Source organism: Mangifera indica, chromosome 3 (genome assembly GCF_011075055.1).
Source record: "Mangifera indica cultivar Alphonso chromosome 3, CATAS_Mindica_2.1, whole genome shotgun sequence".
In the NCBI taxonomy this organism is placed as follows: domain Eukaryota; kingdom Viridiplantae; phylum Streptophyta; class Magnoliopsida; order Sapindales; family Anacardiaceae; genus Mangifera; species Mangifera indica.
The window spans coordinates 1039344-1057050 of record NC_058139.1 but is presented as its reverse complement, the minus strand read 5'-3'; the positions used below and the strand labels follow the sequence as shown (position 1 = coordinate 1057050).

Genomic DNA, 17707 nt, shown 5'->3' with positions numbered 1-17707 from the left:
ATTTTTTAACTTATACATATAATATATCAATATAAATCTTAAAATTTTCATTAATGTTATTTAGATTTCATTATTCCGTCGTCGATTATCTTACATATTACTTTTATTCTATCTTAATCTATGAAGTTTTATTTGAGACAGAAAATCTGGTGATTGTCAAATCCCGGAAATATGCCACCATCTCACAAAAGAAAAGATTTAGTGTGTGATCTTGAAGATGAAATCAGACATGACCATTGTGATTAAGAAATGAAACCAGTGCAATTGCACTAAGCCTTTTCCAAATGGGTTGGAACATCCAGGCCCCAGAGAATAAAGAAAAGATAGATCAAATTCAATTTTTTAACAATGCTAAGATCTTAGATTGATCACAGGGACCACTGGGGATGAGACACGTGGAAATTTTCCCATATCCTTCAAACTATATTGCTTATAAAACAACAATAATGCCAAAAAACCATAGCACTTGTGTTGTTTAAAGATGGTGCAAAGATGAATCAGGTCACAGAAAGAGCCATTGGATTTTGAAAAAGTGGGAAAGAGACCAGGTGAAAATGCCCGTATCCATATTTAGCATAGTGTCTCTGAGCTTAGAGGGCTAAAAAGGACTAGTGTGTGTGTGATTGATATAAAGAGCTTGTAAAAATTATTAAATGAAAACAAAACAAGAACATCTGCGGTGGTGGGAATTGAATTGTTTTGTTTTTCTACTGACAGATTCGTTTGGAGAACCCCAGCACATTTGCAGCAAAGTATGGCATTTGTCATCTATTAACAGGTGATCTTTATCACATTATATATTTTTGGAACAAAGAATACACTTTGTAATACAAATTGTGTTTTCTAGTGTTGTCAAGAGTCCGCATATTATTATATTATTAAATGTTAATGCAGCTGAGAATTGGGACTTGATCAACAAAGTTCACATTCTCATTCAGGCCGGTGATTATCTGTAATAACAAAGTCGTAAAAAAAATTCTCTACTTCAATGAAGTAAAATGAAACGCATTCTCTCCCTCTCTCTCTCTCTATATATATATATATATATATATGATGAAGAATTTCCTTAAACCACTTCTTTTTTTCTAAGCCTGAAAATTTGGGGTTTGCTGTTCAAAAATTAGTAGCACGTAGTGAATAATCTCCAGCAGATTGCAGAAGACTCGAGATAACTACAGAGGGGGGAGTTGGGAGTGGAATAATATACGGCCACTGGGTGTTTTCTCTTCTCTTCACTCGTTATAAAATAATCTACCTATCCTTTCTTGTTACAGTTTTCATTATCCAAAATAAAGCTAGGATTTTAGCTTCCTTTAAACTTATATTGGATGGAGTATCTTTGTATATTTGGGCACAGATTAATTATTGTGACGCTTTCAAGAAGTATGTTTAATGTTAATTTCCAAACTCGATCACGCTAAACTTCTCAGAGACCAGATTTATGGGAAACCCCAGTAAACGTCAGAACCTCAAGACTTCAGACAACTGGATTGAATTGTTCGTACATAAGTGTGTAAAATTTTTACGTTCATGGAAAACCCAGAATTAAGCAGCAAAAGAAATTAAAAGGTGCAAGGAAGATAAAAAATATTCAGAGATATTTCCAAGCACCAATGGCCAGGATATTTCGGTAATTGTAGACTGAGACTGTAAGACATGTCTAGGAACTTGTTACAGTTACAGAGCAAGGCCCAAGACGGTGGTTCTTGTCGTGGAGCGTGAGCTTGCTTGCAAACTTCTCCTCTCTTTCCCTCGCCATGCGCTGCCTTTTTCAGAGAGGGATTCTTCAATAACTGCCTGCTGCTTTGCCTTTGATGAAACCCTAAACCCTCAGTTGCAGCTTAAAAGTTTCAGGCACCAAAACAATACATGAACACAACTGATCAGTAAAATAGACAAACAATCAAAGCTAAAAAGAGATAGCTAATTATAAATTTGGAAAACCCTTCTGCACCTACTCAGTTTAAAAATATTTAAAAATATTACATTACATACCTCACTCAGCCGTACCTAAATCTGCTAGGTATTCTATCAAAACATGAAAAGAGGCAATATAAATCCAGAAATTAAATTTTACATGCAAAACTTGACTAAGTCAGCAAGCAAATATGTATAAAAAATACCACAAAGGGCTATCTGTAACTCGCATTACCTCAGCGTCCAAGTGCTTGCTTTAGGTTAGGAAAGAACCAACGTCCTATAACAACCGTAATGTATATTTAATCTACAATTCGCTTAGTGTAAGTACTGTATAGGACAAATATTAAATGGTAATAAAAATTAAAGATCTAGAAAGAATTATGGCTAAGATTAACAGCAAAGGGAGCTCCCTTCAGTCCAAGTACAGGAAACCTAAGATTCAATTTGTCTCCCGCATCATTCACTCATTTACTGGGTATTCATGCTGATCCTTAAACTCAGTATTTGGATGAATGAGTCGGCAGCTAATTAAATCCTATTGCCACCCATAAGTGGACTGAAGAAAGCTCTCTTACCTGTGTAACTTGTTAATAATCAGCAAGAAAAGTTAAAAGAATTTTCATGTAAAAAAATCACCAAATTTGACTTTAAACGTGAAACTGGTGAAATAAAAAGCTTAAAATGTAAAATTGATGAACCTGATCTAGTGATCCTTGCCTAATGGCAAGACTGATACACAGATCTATGGCATATCACATGCATAGAAGATAATAACAAGTCAATATGTCTCATGAAACCCTAGAATAAATACCCCATGGCTTTTAACCCTCTTCTTCAAATTACTGCAAAACAAAAGTGTCAGAAAATTTGAGAAGACTGAAACTAAAACAAGGAGCAATAAATGGATCATAAGTCCAAGCGATGAAAGCTCCTAGAAGGAGAGAGAAAGAAAAGAGGTGTAAAGATTTTTTTTTTTTTAAAGATCTCAGAAGAGGAGCCAACAGGGAGATGGACAGGAGAGCTTCTTCTAGTATCATCAGTTACTTGAACGAACATCTCGTGGATCTGTGAGAGGGAGGAATGGCATTATATAGCTAAAAAAATGACAGAGATCATTAACAAATAATTATTTTTAATATTTATTACAATAAAGAGAGTTATTCATATATTCTTGCCTGCTTTTCTTGTTTCCATGTAGAAGAAATCTACACCAATCCCTTGCATTATGTATGTAGAGCCCATCACTCCCTTTGCATAATGCCATATTTTTTTATATAATTATATTATCTAATCCATAATATAATAACCATGAACTGTATTTCCATAATCATCTCAGGCTCAATTTCAAATATAAAGTTTCCTTCAACGTATGAATACCTACGCAAAAATTACCATGTGTATATTGTCGAAAATTGCGATTAACTCTATAAAAATTCTTGTCTAATTATCAAAGATTTATTTATATTATAATTTGATTGAAGATTGAGATTAACAGTATAAATATTCTTGTATAATTATGAAAGTTTTTTTTTTTGTATTAATTATTATCCAAATTAACTTCAATATTTGTACACATGCACAGTCCTCTAGGGTGGATAATTAATCTGTTATTTTTTGGCTGTTTTGCCGTCTGGGCAGCGATTATTAAACTGAAAACTTGATGAAAAAGTTGGTAAAACAGTGATCAAACTCTGGAGATTCCGAAAACACACCTATAATTTCCTAGGATTTCTGATTATGCTGAACAAGCTACATTGGATAGGAAGGAACAACCCTAATTTGACGCATATTTAGTGACCTTTTGGCTTTTCGTCAGAATTTATCTTTCCCATTAACATAATTTAGTATGCAATATCACCCAACATTGAAGTTATTATTAATTAATTTCATTATCTATAGCACATGCTTATAACAATCTAGTTAATTTCTTAAAGCCAGATATGACAGTTCAGCTTCGTCTGAAACCAAATTTGTAAATACTGCCCACAAATTCTTGATGATGATCATGAAAAACTTTATTTAGAGACTATTATTGTATTAGATTAGATTCCAAATTGTTTCGAGATTCCTGCTTTTTTTTGGCCACTACTACAATGGTAAATAATGCTAGATACTTCGCAAATATTTGTTCATATTTCCTTGTATATGTGGACTGAAAGAACTTGTATTGATTCAAACTTTAACATCAAGCTAGCTAAGAACCCAAGTGTTGTCATGAATGAATTTTCATTTCAGTACAACATATGGATTACAATTAGTACTACTTCTTCTACAACTATGAAGACAAACACAGCTAGACATGTCAGTATCTCTCAACTGATCGTCATTCAGGCAAAAGTGAGTACCTGAAACTGAAAATTATGGAAATATATGAAGGAAGAAAAGGAGAGAAATATACTCGTAATTTTTGGCTTCACAGTGTGTATGAATTGGACTAGAAAAAGTTGCCTACTATCTATCAAAATTGTTGATCGAGGCTCTATCAAACCAATATAATACTTTGTTCCCATTAATCTGGAGATCACTGAAATTTCTTGTAGTTATTATCATATCTTTTTGTTATTCTTATCCGATATACATTGCTATGATTAATATTGGATTGCTTAGCAGGCACATACATTGATATCATCCGAACTTATCGGTTGCTATATCTGAGACTAATTTATACAAAAAGAAAGCGTAACAGAGGAAATGCAAACATGTAAACTAATCGAAAAATGAAAATGTCCAAAAAGTTTTACATTCATAGAAAACGTTAATTATATAATTATGGAGGGGAAGGAATGAATTGTGAAACAGACAATGGAGGGTGGCGGGAACCACAGGTGAGCCAATAAAAGTATGATGACGGAGAGAAAATTTTACATAATTTGTGGGGATAGATCACATCAGATTCTCAGTCACTCACTGAAAACACTGTCTTGTCAACATCAAAGGGCTGGCTATGAAAATGGTGTGTACCCTCTTTCTTACTCTGGCTGTGTTTTAACCCTAAGCTCTAACCTCTCCGCCCTAACTCATCTTCACCCTTCTCATCGCAACCATTCATGTCCAATCACAACTTTTTCTTCTCATCTGTCCATCCATCCATCTAATCTATCCTGTACATCATTTCCCATCTTTATTTCTTTCTCTTATAATATTCCCAGTTCATGCTTCATACATTGGATTTGATACAATACATACAATTGTTAATTAATATTATATGTCAGTTAACGCACGAGTATGGAGGAAAAGGGACAGACTTCATTTCATTTGCCACTCCATGCATCTTTTTGAATTCTTTGATCAATTTTTATTAGTTTAAATATCTAGCCAACTTTGGAATATCGTATAAATAATTTCATTCAAACAGGAACAAGGTCAACTTGAGAGAGGGAAGGAAGGAGCGGTTGCCAGATTTAAGCATTTTTTTTCAAAGGCATCATATAGCAGAAGATGCTTGCTGATGAAATACATCCTACTCAACTCAAGTGATAACATTGTTATTTGAGAGTGTGTTTTATTATAAACTCATGTCCCCGTACCTCTAGTTTATATATATTTAATTTACTTGTTTTCGGGTTTTCTTTTTTCTTGATAATGTAAACTAAAAACTTTGGTTTTTTGTATTGATGACTGGTGATAATAGTATAGCTTGTTCCCTAGAAAATGTAATTTAACATCTAATGTCAACAAGGAATTGATGGCCATACTGGCCTGCTGAGCTTGCACCCTCAGCTGCCTGTAATTTGTCGCTGCACTTGACTGCCGAGATACCCTCTAAAATTCCTTCCAGTTCACGGATATATATGGCGGAAAGACTTATTCCCACCCTAATTATAATAAAATTTTAAACTCTTACTTTCTATTTTTTTTAAATTTAAACATTCACTCATAATTAAATTTTTATTAAAAATTTCAATTAGAATTAGAGATAAAATCATAATTTACTACAAAATTTAAAGTTCTATCATATTTTTTCTCCAGGTTTATAAACTTACAATTTTTCTTTAATCTAAAGTTTAAAAATTGACAAATACCCTTCAAGATTTGTTTCTCTTATCTCCAGCGTCAATTCGCCATCTCTGATGGTTGACCATCCTCCGTCTCACCTTATCTCTCCCTCCACTCACTCTCACTTCCTTCTTCGACTGTCTTCAATCGAAAATGGTCAGAGAGGAAAGAGAGAGTGACCGAAGGAAGAGATAATGCAAAAGGAAGGATGACCAACTATCGAAAACGACAAATTGGCACTAAAGAGAAGAGAAACAAACTCTATGAGGGTATTTGCAGTTTTTAAATTTTAGGCTAGAGGAAAATTATAAAATTTTTAAACTTGAGAAGGAAAATGTAATAGAACTTTAATTTTTAAAATTTTTTTAGTAAATTATAGTTTTATCTCTAATTTTAACTGAGACTTTTAATAGAAATTTAATTATGAATAAATATTTAAATTTTTAAAAGTTGAAGGGTTGTCAGACTTAAGCCTTTTTTTTTTTTTTTCAAAGGCATCATATACAAGGAGATGCTTGTTGATAAAATACATTCTACTCTAGTGATAACACTGTTATTTGATAGTGTGTTTTAGGCCTGACCATTTGGCATTGTCTTTTTGACTGTGCTCTTTCTAACGCTATACAACATCGAAAGAAGGACTTATCAGAGAGAAATAAACATTGTCTGAAGATCATCAATCAATGTTGAAAAATTCAATTTGAAAACCTTAGAAGAAAATATTGTTTTTAAAAACTTAAGTTAAAGAGAAATTATTAGTTTTTAAAATTTAAAAGGAGAAAATTAAATCAAATTTAAATTTATTTTTAATATTAAATATAAAATAATAATTTTATTCTTAAAATTAACAGACTTAATTATTTATGAGTAAATAAATAAAATTTTTAAAATTAATAAAAAACATTTGAAAAAATAATATACTTTATATGTGAGAATAAGCCCTTTGGCCTGTGTTTTATTATAAACTTGATGTCCCCGTACCTCTAGTTTACATATACTTAATTTACTTGTTTTCGGGTTTTCTTTTTTCTTTTTTTTGATAGTGTAAACTAATAACTTTGGTTTTTTGTTTTGACAACTGGTGATAAGAGTATACCTTGTTCTCTAGAAAATGTACTTTAACATCTAATGTCAACAGGGCATTGATGGCCACAGTGGCCTGCTGAGCTTGCACCTTCAGGTGCCTGTAATTTGTCGCTGCACTTGACTGCCCGAGATACCCTTCAAAATTCCTGCCAGTTCACGGATATATATATATATGCGGAGAGCTTTATTCTTGTTAATTAAACTTTAATAATTTCATATCCAACCAATGGTTGATTCAAATGCAACATAGGGGTTAATTCTGGCTAAGGTTTTTGAATTCATTAATATTCTAAATATAAACTTACATTAATATTAAATTTGTATCATATCACATAATATATTAATTATATATAAACATCATTAATAGTGTAGCAATAAATTTGTTTGATAGATTTGCACTAATAGCATTAAACTTGTTTCATAGGATATATATTTAGAAAATACAAATTAATCTTCATTACCCATCTAATGGTTCGAACCCTAATATTATGAACGGCCGTCATGTCATCTTTTCAAGAAGTCAAAAAAAGGGTAATCTTCGAAATTATAACAAGTTAATGGCAACCCACGAGTTTTGATTAAGCATTCACGTACAAGCTACCCAACAGTATTCTAAACAAATAAACAAGATGGGACTGTGATTAGAAAGGTAATAATTGCTGTAATTTTTTGCCTGTTATTAATTGCCATCTAGTCAAAAATCACAATACAGTGCAAGTCCAGTGAGTTCAACTTTTTTCTCAGCTAAGCTAGCTCATTTATTATTACTTATAGGGGTGGTCGATTAGCTAAGCAAGCAGTTAGGATAAGAGGCTAATAACCCTTGGCTTCTTCCATGCCGTTTATGATAAATCTGCAACATACTGGCTTCATAACTTGTTTATTGTTTATATTAGACATATGGTCCCATTTTGGATTTTTTAATTGACAGGATACCATTGTACAAATTATTTTACCAATTTTGTTTTAATCTTTTGGATCAATATAAAATATATATATATATGTATCTTCTTTTTTATGCTCGACCATAATGACCAGATGTTACAAAAGCTGCATGCAAAGCGCAGACAGATTAGAGCTCCAAGAATTATAATTAAGCCTCTGTGTGTATTGGAACTTGAGTGATGCCAATTCTAATATATTGAATTCTAAAAGGCTAACATAGAATAGAGTCAATGGACTTAAATATATAATGGAGTTGGAAAACATAATGCAAGAGTTGCAGACTGCAGACACCTCCCTTCATAGACGGGCGATGGAGAGGGAGGAAACATCAGAGAAGCGTCAGCAATTTAGCAGAAAGATACGTACCGATGCAAGGTGTTTCTTTGCTTTATTGGACAAATGGGGTTGTCCCATGAAATGACATTCAGCTTCAACAGCTAGCTTTTACTTTTTCTGCCAATATTAAAACTTTCTTTTCTATTATTTATTATAATGTTTAATATCTACACCTTTTCATCATTGTTTTTCTTTTGATATTTTTATGGCCAAAGGACTTATTTTCCCCCAAATTTTTATTTCTTAATTTTAAAAATTTTAAACATCAATTTATTGATAATTAAAATAAATAATTTAATCTATAATATTAAAAATAAATTAAAATTTAATTTTTTTTGTTCTTTTAAACTTTAAAAATTAAAATTTTTTCTCTAACCTAAATTTTAAAAAATGATATTTTCTCTCATACAGTTTAGTTTTTAGATCTTCTATATCAAATTCAATGTCATTGTCAGAGATAAATATCTCTCGATACCTTCTCTCTCTCTAATGGTCAAGTTTATCTTGTTTAGAAGTTTGGATGACATCGATTAATACTGAAAATAACTCTCAACTTCGTCAAAAAGATGAAGCTGTTTGTCTTCCCTGACGAAGATGAGAGTCTCATCTTTGTTGGGGAAGACAAAGATGAGATCTAACAAAGATAAGAGATCTCATCTTCATTAAGGAGACAATGTTTCGTCTTTTCAATAAAATATCGTCTTTTGTTAGGTTTAGGCCTGTAAACCGAAGGAAGAAATAGTGGAGTGACCATCAAAAAAAGCGAAATGAGATACTATCAAAGATGACACAAGAGTTTGAAAACTTAATTTTAAGAGAGAAATGTCATTTTTTAAAATTTGACCTGTGAGAGAAAATTATTAATTTTTAGGGTTTAGGTTGAGAAAATAAAATAAAATTTTAAAGGATTAAAATTTCATTAACTCTAACTTCTCATAGGTAGATAAATAAGATTTTCAAAATTAAAAAATAAAAACTTGAGATAAAATGATACTTTAGGTGAAAAATAGTCGTTTGGCCTGTTTATATCCATCTCTTTGGCATAATGGGCATTGCCAGAATCGCTCTTACCTGCCCACATGCATGCTCTTCGGATCTCTTTTCATTATTCTTTCTTCTGCAATCTGCAATTGGGTTAATGCCACCCTTTCTCTTGGATTTTTCTTTCTCTTTGGGTGCACTGAATTTGACCGAAGTTAAATCAAATCCAAATAAAGAACCAACTCAAACACCATTTGGGTTTACTTAAATTGATGCAAGTATTATCATAAAATTGTTATTAGGGTAAACGGTATTAATGAAAGATGTATAATATTATTAAAGAAATAAAAAAAATATTATAATTAATTGAATAAAGATAAATAATTTACATATTCAAACGAATTAAAACTTCAATTTTAATTTGGTTTGAACCAAATATAGACTATAACCCTAATAGGTTTAGTTGAAACCCAAACTTAATTAAAAATGCTAATAACATTAGATTATTAATATTCTCTCACTACCTTTGGTCAGATTTCAATCAAATTTCTGAGCTAATTTTCTGGCATTATTGCTGATTTTAGTCCAGCATATGATGATACATCTTACCTGGAAGTGGGACTAATTTTATTTGTTGGTTCTTGTTTTTATCTTCATTCAAAAAAAAGTAGTAGACATGGTGTCATGGTCCTTTCTTCTCAAATTAATTTTTTTGCTATTTCAATAATTTAATTTGACATGTATCATATCATTAAACTGTTCAATCATATATTTTATTTAGGTAGTGTTATATGTATAATTTTTATATATAATTTTATATACAAATAATAATATATTATTATATAATTAAATAGTTAAAAATTTAAGATAAAATAATATTTAATTATATAATAAAATATTATTATTTTTACATCAAATTATGTATATAGTATTATTTATTTTAATTATTTGATTAAGTTCTTATTCATATGTTGATGAATTTACCATGTTTAGCGTCCAAAGTCCTATACCTTAAAAAAAAAAAAAATTACATACGTATGAACGTTCTTTATCATTTGGAGAGAATTAAAAAATAGTTAAATATCTTGATGATATAATTATATTGATAATATTATTTATTATATCAATATTACTATTCATTTATAATAATTTTTTCTGTCGATTCGAGTATGATTGAAATTCGATTTGAATTAAACTTGAACTAAAGTTTAACATGATTTGAATTTAATCATATTTTTAAATTGTCTCGAAGATTTTTAACTCAAAAAACCGAAAAACAAAACATTTGAGCAAATCCTAGGCCGACATTGCTTAGATATCATACATATGATATTCATAGACTCTATTCAAAGGAATCCCGTGATAAGACTTCATTACTATGATGGACATTGCATGTAAGGCATTCAATATAAGAAATCAAATTAAAATTTGTGTTAAGATGGGCAAGGCATCGTTTCAATTCCTCTTCATATTGATTTCTTATTGTAAAAAAAGGAAACTATGTCATCCACTTGTAATTATAAGTAATCAAAGTGAGGAATCAATTCGAACAAAAGAAAGATTCACATTAAAAAAGCTTACTATTAATAACAAAACTTCGTACCTGGAACACAAAATTACTTGCTAAAATCGGAATCAGGAGTTTAATAATAATAATAATTGGGATTAATTATTCATATCAAAAGTGAATTGATTCAATGAAGCTTTTGTTATAAGATATGTCAAGAAAAATTCACCACTTTGGACGTTTCAATTTAATAGTATATTTTTCTATTAGAGTTGACGCTAATTAAACTATATACTTTAATAATAAATATTAATTTATAAGATCGAGCTAGAGTTGTATTTTAGTAGCTCTTTTCAATAATCTTGTTCACAATTTGATAATATTATTTATTACGTGGGCAAATTTTTAATAATATTATATATCATTTTGAATGAGCCTAGATTGCTTTTAGATTTAGTTTAGATTAAATCCACCTTAACTATGACTTACACTTAACCTTTCATTAAATTTTCTAGCTTCAAGCACAACCCATGTTGGTCTAATTTAGGTGGGTTTAACCATGTTCTAACTTAGTAGATTTTGTGGTCTTGGGACAAGGGTTTATTGTGTAATTGGGGGGTTTTTTAATTAAAGAAAAATTAATACTTAATTATATAATAATATATATTTGTTTATCATAAATTAATATTTATTGTTAGTATACATAATTTTAATCAAAAGTTTACATAAGAAGAAGTGAAAATTAAGACAGCTCACCTTAAATCTATTATTTGGCTCAAACAAGCTAGAACGCTTTACTTAAATTGTTTAATTCAAGTTTGGGTCAATCGTGTTTTCAATAATATTTTTTATCTCATCAAAAATATTTTGGTGACATTATACATCAACTCAAAAGAGCTTGAGTCAATCTGAAGTTTGATTCGGATGGAATCTACCCTTTGTGGGAATCAAAACGTTACTTCTAAATCATACATTAATTTTCTCGTTTCAGGCTAAGCCCAATTGGCCCAAGTAAACAGGGTTAACCACCTTCTGACTTCACGGATTGCTAGCCTTGGGCCTGCACAAATGTAACTATCTTAGCCCATTACTCTGATCGTAAAGACGTTTGTGTATTATGCCGAAAAAGCCGAACCATGATTTTTTTAGTTTGGTTTTGCATTAGGGCCTAGGGTTTCTTATTGGGCATGAAATTACCGAACGTCGATCTCTTCGACCCGCCAAAGATTATGGATTCAGATTTCTCTCCGGGTGCGCCCGACTCAGATTTTGGATTCGCGTTCAACGACAGCAACTTCTCGGATCGGGTCCTGAGGATCGAGATTGTGCCTGATTTACCGGATTCTAAATCCGACGGCGACGGTTTTTCCACCATCGCCGATTGGGCCCGCAACCGTAAACGACGGAGAGAAGAGATCAAGAAAGACACTGGTTAGTTTTATATGAGACATGCACGCATGATTTAGCTATCAATCTCTTGCGAATTTTGCCTCGCTCTAATTAAGAAATTGCTTTCTTGTTTTCTTCTCATTAGGCGTGGCCGTTTTCATGCAACGTGAGGAGCAGATTTTGCATTGTAATGTGCCAGACAATGAGGATGGTGTGGCCGATGAGAATCAGGACGAGGAACCTGTGGCAATGATTGAGGAGTCACCTCTTGATGTTAGATTGAACTTGAATTGTGACGGTACATTCGTTATTTCTTACGTTCTTTTAAATATTTTTCGTTCAGATTCTGAATCAGCAGTACTTTTTTTCATTTTATTAATTTATATTTGCCAACCCTTCTGTAATTTATTAGTTACTGCTTGGTTGCACTTTGTGGTTTCTTGTATTCATTGTACATTATAATAAATATTAGATGAGGAAGCTACTCATAACAATGATTCATCATGGAGCATGGATTGTTCAACAGTTCTTAGGGTCAACACTGTACATATTAGCTCTCCTATTTTAGCAGCAAAGAGTCCCTTTTTTTATAAGGTGAGTGGCCTTAGCCTGTTTTTTGTTGTCTGTCATTGTACCCTGTCTCCCTTTACTGACTTGTCTTCTTTGTTGCTTGCAGTTGTTTTCTATTGGGATGAGAGAGTCAGACCAGCGACATGTAACTCTGCGAATACAGGCCTCTGGTAAATTTAATTACATGGGAAATTCTGTGTGATTTAGTTTGTTTTAATGTAGAAATGGTTTGGATTTTTCTGTAAATATTTGGTACAAACGTTTATAACGCAATCTCTTCTCTGTTTATTTTCCCTTGAGCAGAAGAAGCAGCCCTCATGGACCTCCTCAATTTCATGTATAGTAGAACCCTATCAGCAACCACTCCTCCTGCTTTGCTGGATGTGCTAATGGCTGCTGACAAGTTTGAGGTTGCGTCATGCATGAGATACTGCAGCAGTTTATTAAGGGATTTGCCAATGACCCGTGAGTCTGCTTTACTGTATCTGGACCTGCCTTCTAGTCTTCTACTGGCTGAGGCTGTGCAGCCACTGACAGATGCAGCAAAACAATTTCTTGCTGCACGATACAAGGACATAACTAAGTGAGCCCTTCTTTGATTCTTATCATTTTTCTTTCTTTGAACAATTTCTTGATTGTTAAAGATGTTTGGTCTCTTTTGCCTTTGAATATGATGCTTTTGATTGATGTTTATCAATATAATGTGATGGGTGAACTTATACCACCGGGCAATTTTTTTCTTTTTACTTTGTTTGTTGGGTAATATTGTACCAAATGGTTTGACCACATAATGTTTAAATGGCTGCATGCGGTACTCATTTACTTGTTAAATAAGTGGAAAACATGAGTTGTTCATGTCTTTAAAGTTGATTAAAACATTTGCAATTTATGAGTTAGTTTTAAAGACTCTGTTTCTGTGCAGGTTTCAGGGGGAGGTTTTTACCTTGCCCTTGGCTGGTATTGAGGCAGTATTATCCAGTGACGATCTTGTGATAGCTTCAGAAGATGCTGTTTATGAATTTGTGCTAAAGTGGGCTCGGACTCATTATCCAAAATTGGAAGAACGACGAGAAGTCCTTAGCTCTCGACTCGGCCGACTAATTCGTTTTCCATACATGACTTGTCGAAAACTTAAGAAGGTTTTAACCTGCAATGATTTTGATCCTGATTTTGCATCCAAGCTTGTGCTTGAGTCTCTCTTTTTCAAGGCTGAGACACCATACCGGCAGCGCTCTCTCATAGCAGAGGAGACCAATGCAATCCGTCGTTGCTTTGTGGAGCGGGCTTACAAGTATCGCCCTGTCAAGGTGGTTGAGTTTGAATTGCCTCGTCAGCAGTGTGTTGTGTACCTTGACCTTAAGCGAGAAGAGTGTATGCAGCTCTTTCCAGCTGGACGGGTTTATTCACAGGCGTTTCACCTTGGTGAGCAGGGCTTTTTTCTATCAGCACACTGCAATATGGACCAACAAAGCTCGTTTCATTGTTTTGGTTTGTTTTTGGGGATGCAAGAGAAAGGATCAGTTTCATTTGCTGTGGAATATGAGTTTGCTGCAAGAACAAAGCCGTCTGAAGATTACTTGAGCAAGTACAAAGGGAATTACACTTTCACAGGAGGGAAGGCTGTTGGGTATAGAAATCTTTTTGGTGTGCCCTGGACAACATTTATGGCAGAGGACAGTCTTTATTTTATCAATGGAATTCTTCATCTAAGGGCTGAGCTTACCATTAGGCAATGAGTATTTTTCAGAACCTGTTGGTATAGAAACCTGTTTGATTGGTCTTATGCTTGTCCAGCTGTCTTCTGTAGAAGTTATCAGCAGGTATGGTTGACTCGATAATAGATCTAAATGACTTGTACAAGTTGCCCAACCTTTCTGTTAGAGAGTTAATAAATCATGTAAATTTCACTGGACTTCAATATTTTGCTGCAAAGTTACAAGCATTACAATGGTAACATTTGAGCTTAGCTGTGTTTTGAGCATGGTTGGTCGGACTGGTTCAACCAGGACCTGTAGGTCAGTCCGGTTCGGTTGAGCAATTTAACACAAGGGTAGCACTATTGTTGCTACTAATTTTATTCGAATATTACAAATATCTATATGTTTAAAAAGTCAATATTCTGGCTCGACCATGGGTCGTCAGATGGCAGATGCAGCTGCCTGCCACTTCTAATCTAAACCTATGCATACAGAAGGCATCCGAAGACTGTCTTATTGTCCTCTAAATCCCAAAATTAAAGCCGAAATAAAAAGTTTATTCCTCAACTGTGACTGATCTTACAATTCCTCTCCTCTTTTTCATGCTATTCTGCTTGTGATATCAAAGCATTACTTAGCTACAAAAAGGAATATCAAGTAAACACTTGTAATAAAATTAGAGGAAACATAAGAACATTGCTTATAAAAGACCAGCATCATCGTGAGGCAGAGGCTTTGGGGTGGTAGTGCAAGAGTTATCATATAAGGTGCCCACATGTTTCATATATTTCTCTTTTTGAGAACTTATTAGTCATAACTCCAGCACAAATGCGCGTTTCCTTGGGAAAATTAAGATTATATTAAGACAAATAAATTTATTCGTCATTTCAGAGCCGGATGTTCCATCCCATAAGTCAGTGACTAGAGCGCAATCAGCGCACGTTTCTATTGCCAGCGGCCCAGCACACCGCAGTTCATGGATTTGAATCTCTCTCTTTCTTTTAGACTGGAATGATTGATAGGAGTGGTTAAAGCGTCAAGCTCTGTTGCCCCAATGAGTGATGGGGATCACAATGGCTCCAAGTCAAACTGCCAAACTTGATACAGGATGTAAACGTCCTTAGTTTTCTCTTACAGGACCCCATTCCAGACATGCCCTGTAACAATTGTATTTAATAAATCTATCCATTAATAAGATATTGTCCTTTTTAAATATAGAGTTTGCGATTACACAGAATGGATCTAATATTATTTATACAATTATGATATAATAACCCAACCCATTGTCAACTGCTCTAGGCATATTTTGCAAATTTTCTTTTGCACTTTGCAAACTATCATTTAACAAGTGTTGTTTTATCATCCTAGACAATATATAATGCATATACATATTGACATTTCTCGTGTGTTTTGTAGATGTAGAATTTGCCTAAACTGTTACATGCCCAGAAGTTTACAGGAAAACTGAAGTCGTCGTAAGTAGACGCTCTCCTCCTTTAACTTGCCTGGTCCTTTAACTCCATGTCCTGTTTATCATTGTTCTCATTACAGGGCATAAACATTTTGGCTTGTCACTCTTTTCAGTCCAACATGAGCTTCAAGATCTTCTGTTTTGTTCTCTGTATATATTTCTCTCCCTTTGTGCATAGCTCAAACAACTACAGTACCAATTCTTTGGATGAATATCTTCAAGATTTGGCTTTCAATACTTTGGTTCATCACCGGCCTTACCATTCGGGCGCTCTATACAATCCAATTCTCCCAGCTAACTTCTCAGGCACCAGAGTTTCAATCGTAAGGCTCAGAAGCCGGAGGTTATGGAACATCGGTGCTAATTTTAGCAACTTTCATATCCCATCAAGAACCATAACAGAGCCTCATGCCAGAAGACTGGCTATAGTCTACCAAGACTTTGGCAATTGGTCTTCTCACTACTACAGTGTTCCAGGCTACTCACTGATCACTCCTGTGATTGGTTTTATGGTTTTTGATGCATGGAATATATGGGCTAAAAGAAAGCTTAGTCTAAATACACTGGGAAAGCCTATAGTGATTCGTTTCTTCAATTCATCACTGTCTGATCAAAGGGTCTCAAGAGCGAAATGTGTAGCATTTAGCCCCAACGGGACGCTTCATATAAGTGAAATGAGTGTGGCTAATGTATGTCATTCTCAAGATCCGGGTCATTTCTCCATTGTAGTTCCATTGAATTCGAAGAGGAAGCATCGGCTGTGGTATACGTGGGTGATTGGATTTGGTGGGATGATTTTGATAGGTTACGTTGGGATTTTGTTGATGAAAGTTTTGAAGACGAAGAAGATTCAAGTAATGGAAAGACAAGCTGATGAAGATTTGGTACTTGGTAACATATGGGTTGGAAGTAGCAAAATGCCCTCTGCAACAGTGACAAGAACTCAGCCAACACTCGAGGATGGAGGTTTGCCATAGTAATGAATTTCCTTAATATGAAACTTGTTTTAGCTTCATGTTGCTCTTTCTCTTATTTCACATCAATATATGTAGAGTTGCCATTATCAAAACATATTATACAACAATGTGATGCATGTATTCAGATTTGAATGACTGTAAAATTTAAAACGGAAATTACAAGAATAGTGAGTATCAGGAGCTGTTCAGATAATATGGGAACTCGAGGTTTTTACAGGCCTTCTTGCAAGAGCTAGAGATTTTGGTACGTCCATGTTGCATAAAGAGCCCAAACAATATTCAAGAATCGGATAGGCCTGTGTACGTCCAGTAATTCAGACTCACCTAAAATTTGCCGGCAAATACACTATAGGTTCTTTACATAATACCATTTCAACCATGGAAGCCATTAGAAGTTCAAGAAACAGTTTTTAAATGTCATAAATTGTGCCAGACATTACGCCCCGAATGTATGGCAGACCAAAGATCCTAAGTGAACACCATGGTTTTGAAATCTACTTTAGATCAGCCGGTTCAATTGGTTCAACTGGGACCCTAAAAAGATAACCATTTCAACATTTGACTCACTTTGACCCATAGTTAAAACAGTCAAGTTATATTGGTGTATCGACGAAGACTAGAAATGCAGAGATTAATATGGGATAGAGTTGTCTGAGACAAAATTGTCATTTGATGATGTCGGAGTCAAGATCAACGTAGGCTAGAGCCTTCGAGATGAGATAGAGCTTTCTGAGACAATCGCAGCATAATGGATTTGTAAACAACGAAATCGTTGTGGGATGGAGCTACCAGAGATGGGCTCGTGGCGACCAGAGCTTATTGCTATTTGTTG

General features: G+C 33.6%; 2 protein-coding genes across 2 annotated transcripts; both read left to right on the top strand.

Annotated features, from left to right (window-relative positions):
* Positions 1-11909: 11909 nt before the first annotated feature.
* LOC123210217 (BTB/POZ domain-containing protein POB1-like) lies at positions 11910-14694 on the top strand. The gene is made up of 6 exons (XM_044628462.1): positions 11910-12202; positions 12306-12458; positions 12633-12754; positions 12837-12900; positions 13034-13313; positions 13653-14694. Exons 1-6 carry the CDS (start codon positions 11959-11961, stop codon positions 14464-14466), a joined length of 1677 nt encoding a protein of 558 aa, XP_044484397.1. The 5' UTR covers positions 11910-11958; the 3' UTR covers positions 14467-14694.
* Positions 14695-15733: 1039 nt separating this feature from the next.
* LOC123210219 lies at positions 15734-17068 on the top strand. The gene has a single exon (XM_044628464.1). It carries the CDS (start codon positions 15949-15951, stop codon positions 16873-16875), a length of 927 nt encoding a protein of 308 aa, XP_044484399.1. The 5' UTR covers positions 15734-15948; the 3' UTR covers positions 16876-17068.
* The last annotated feature ends 639 nt before the right edge of the window (positions 17069-17707 follow it).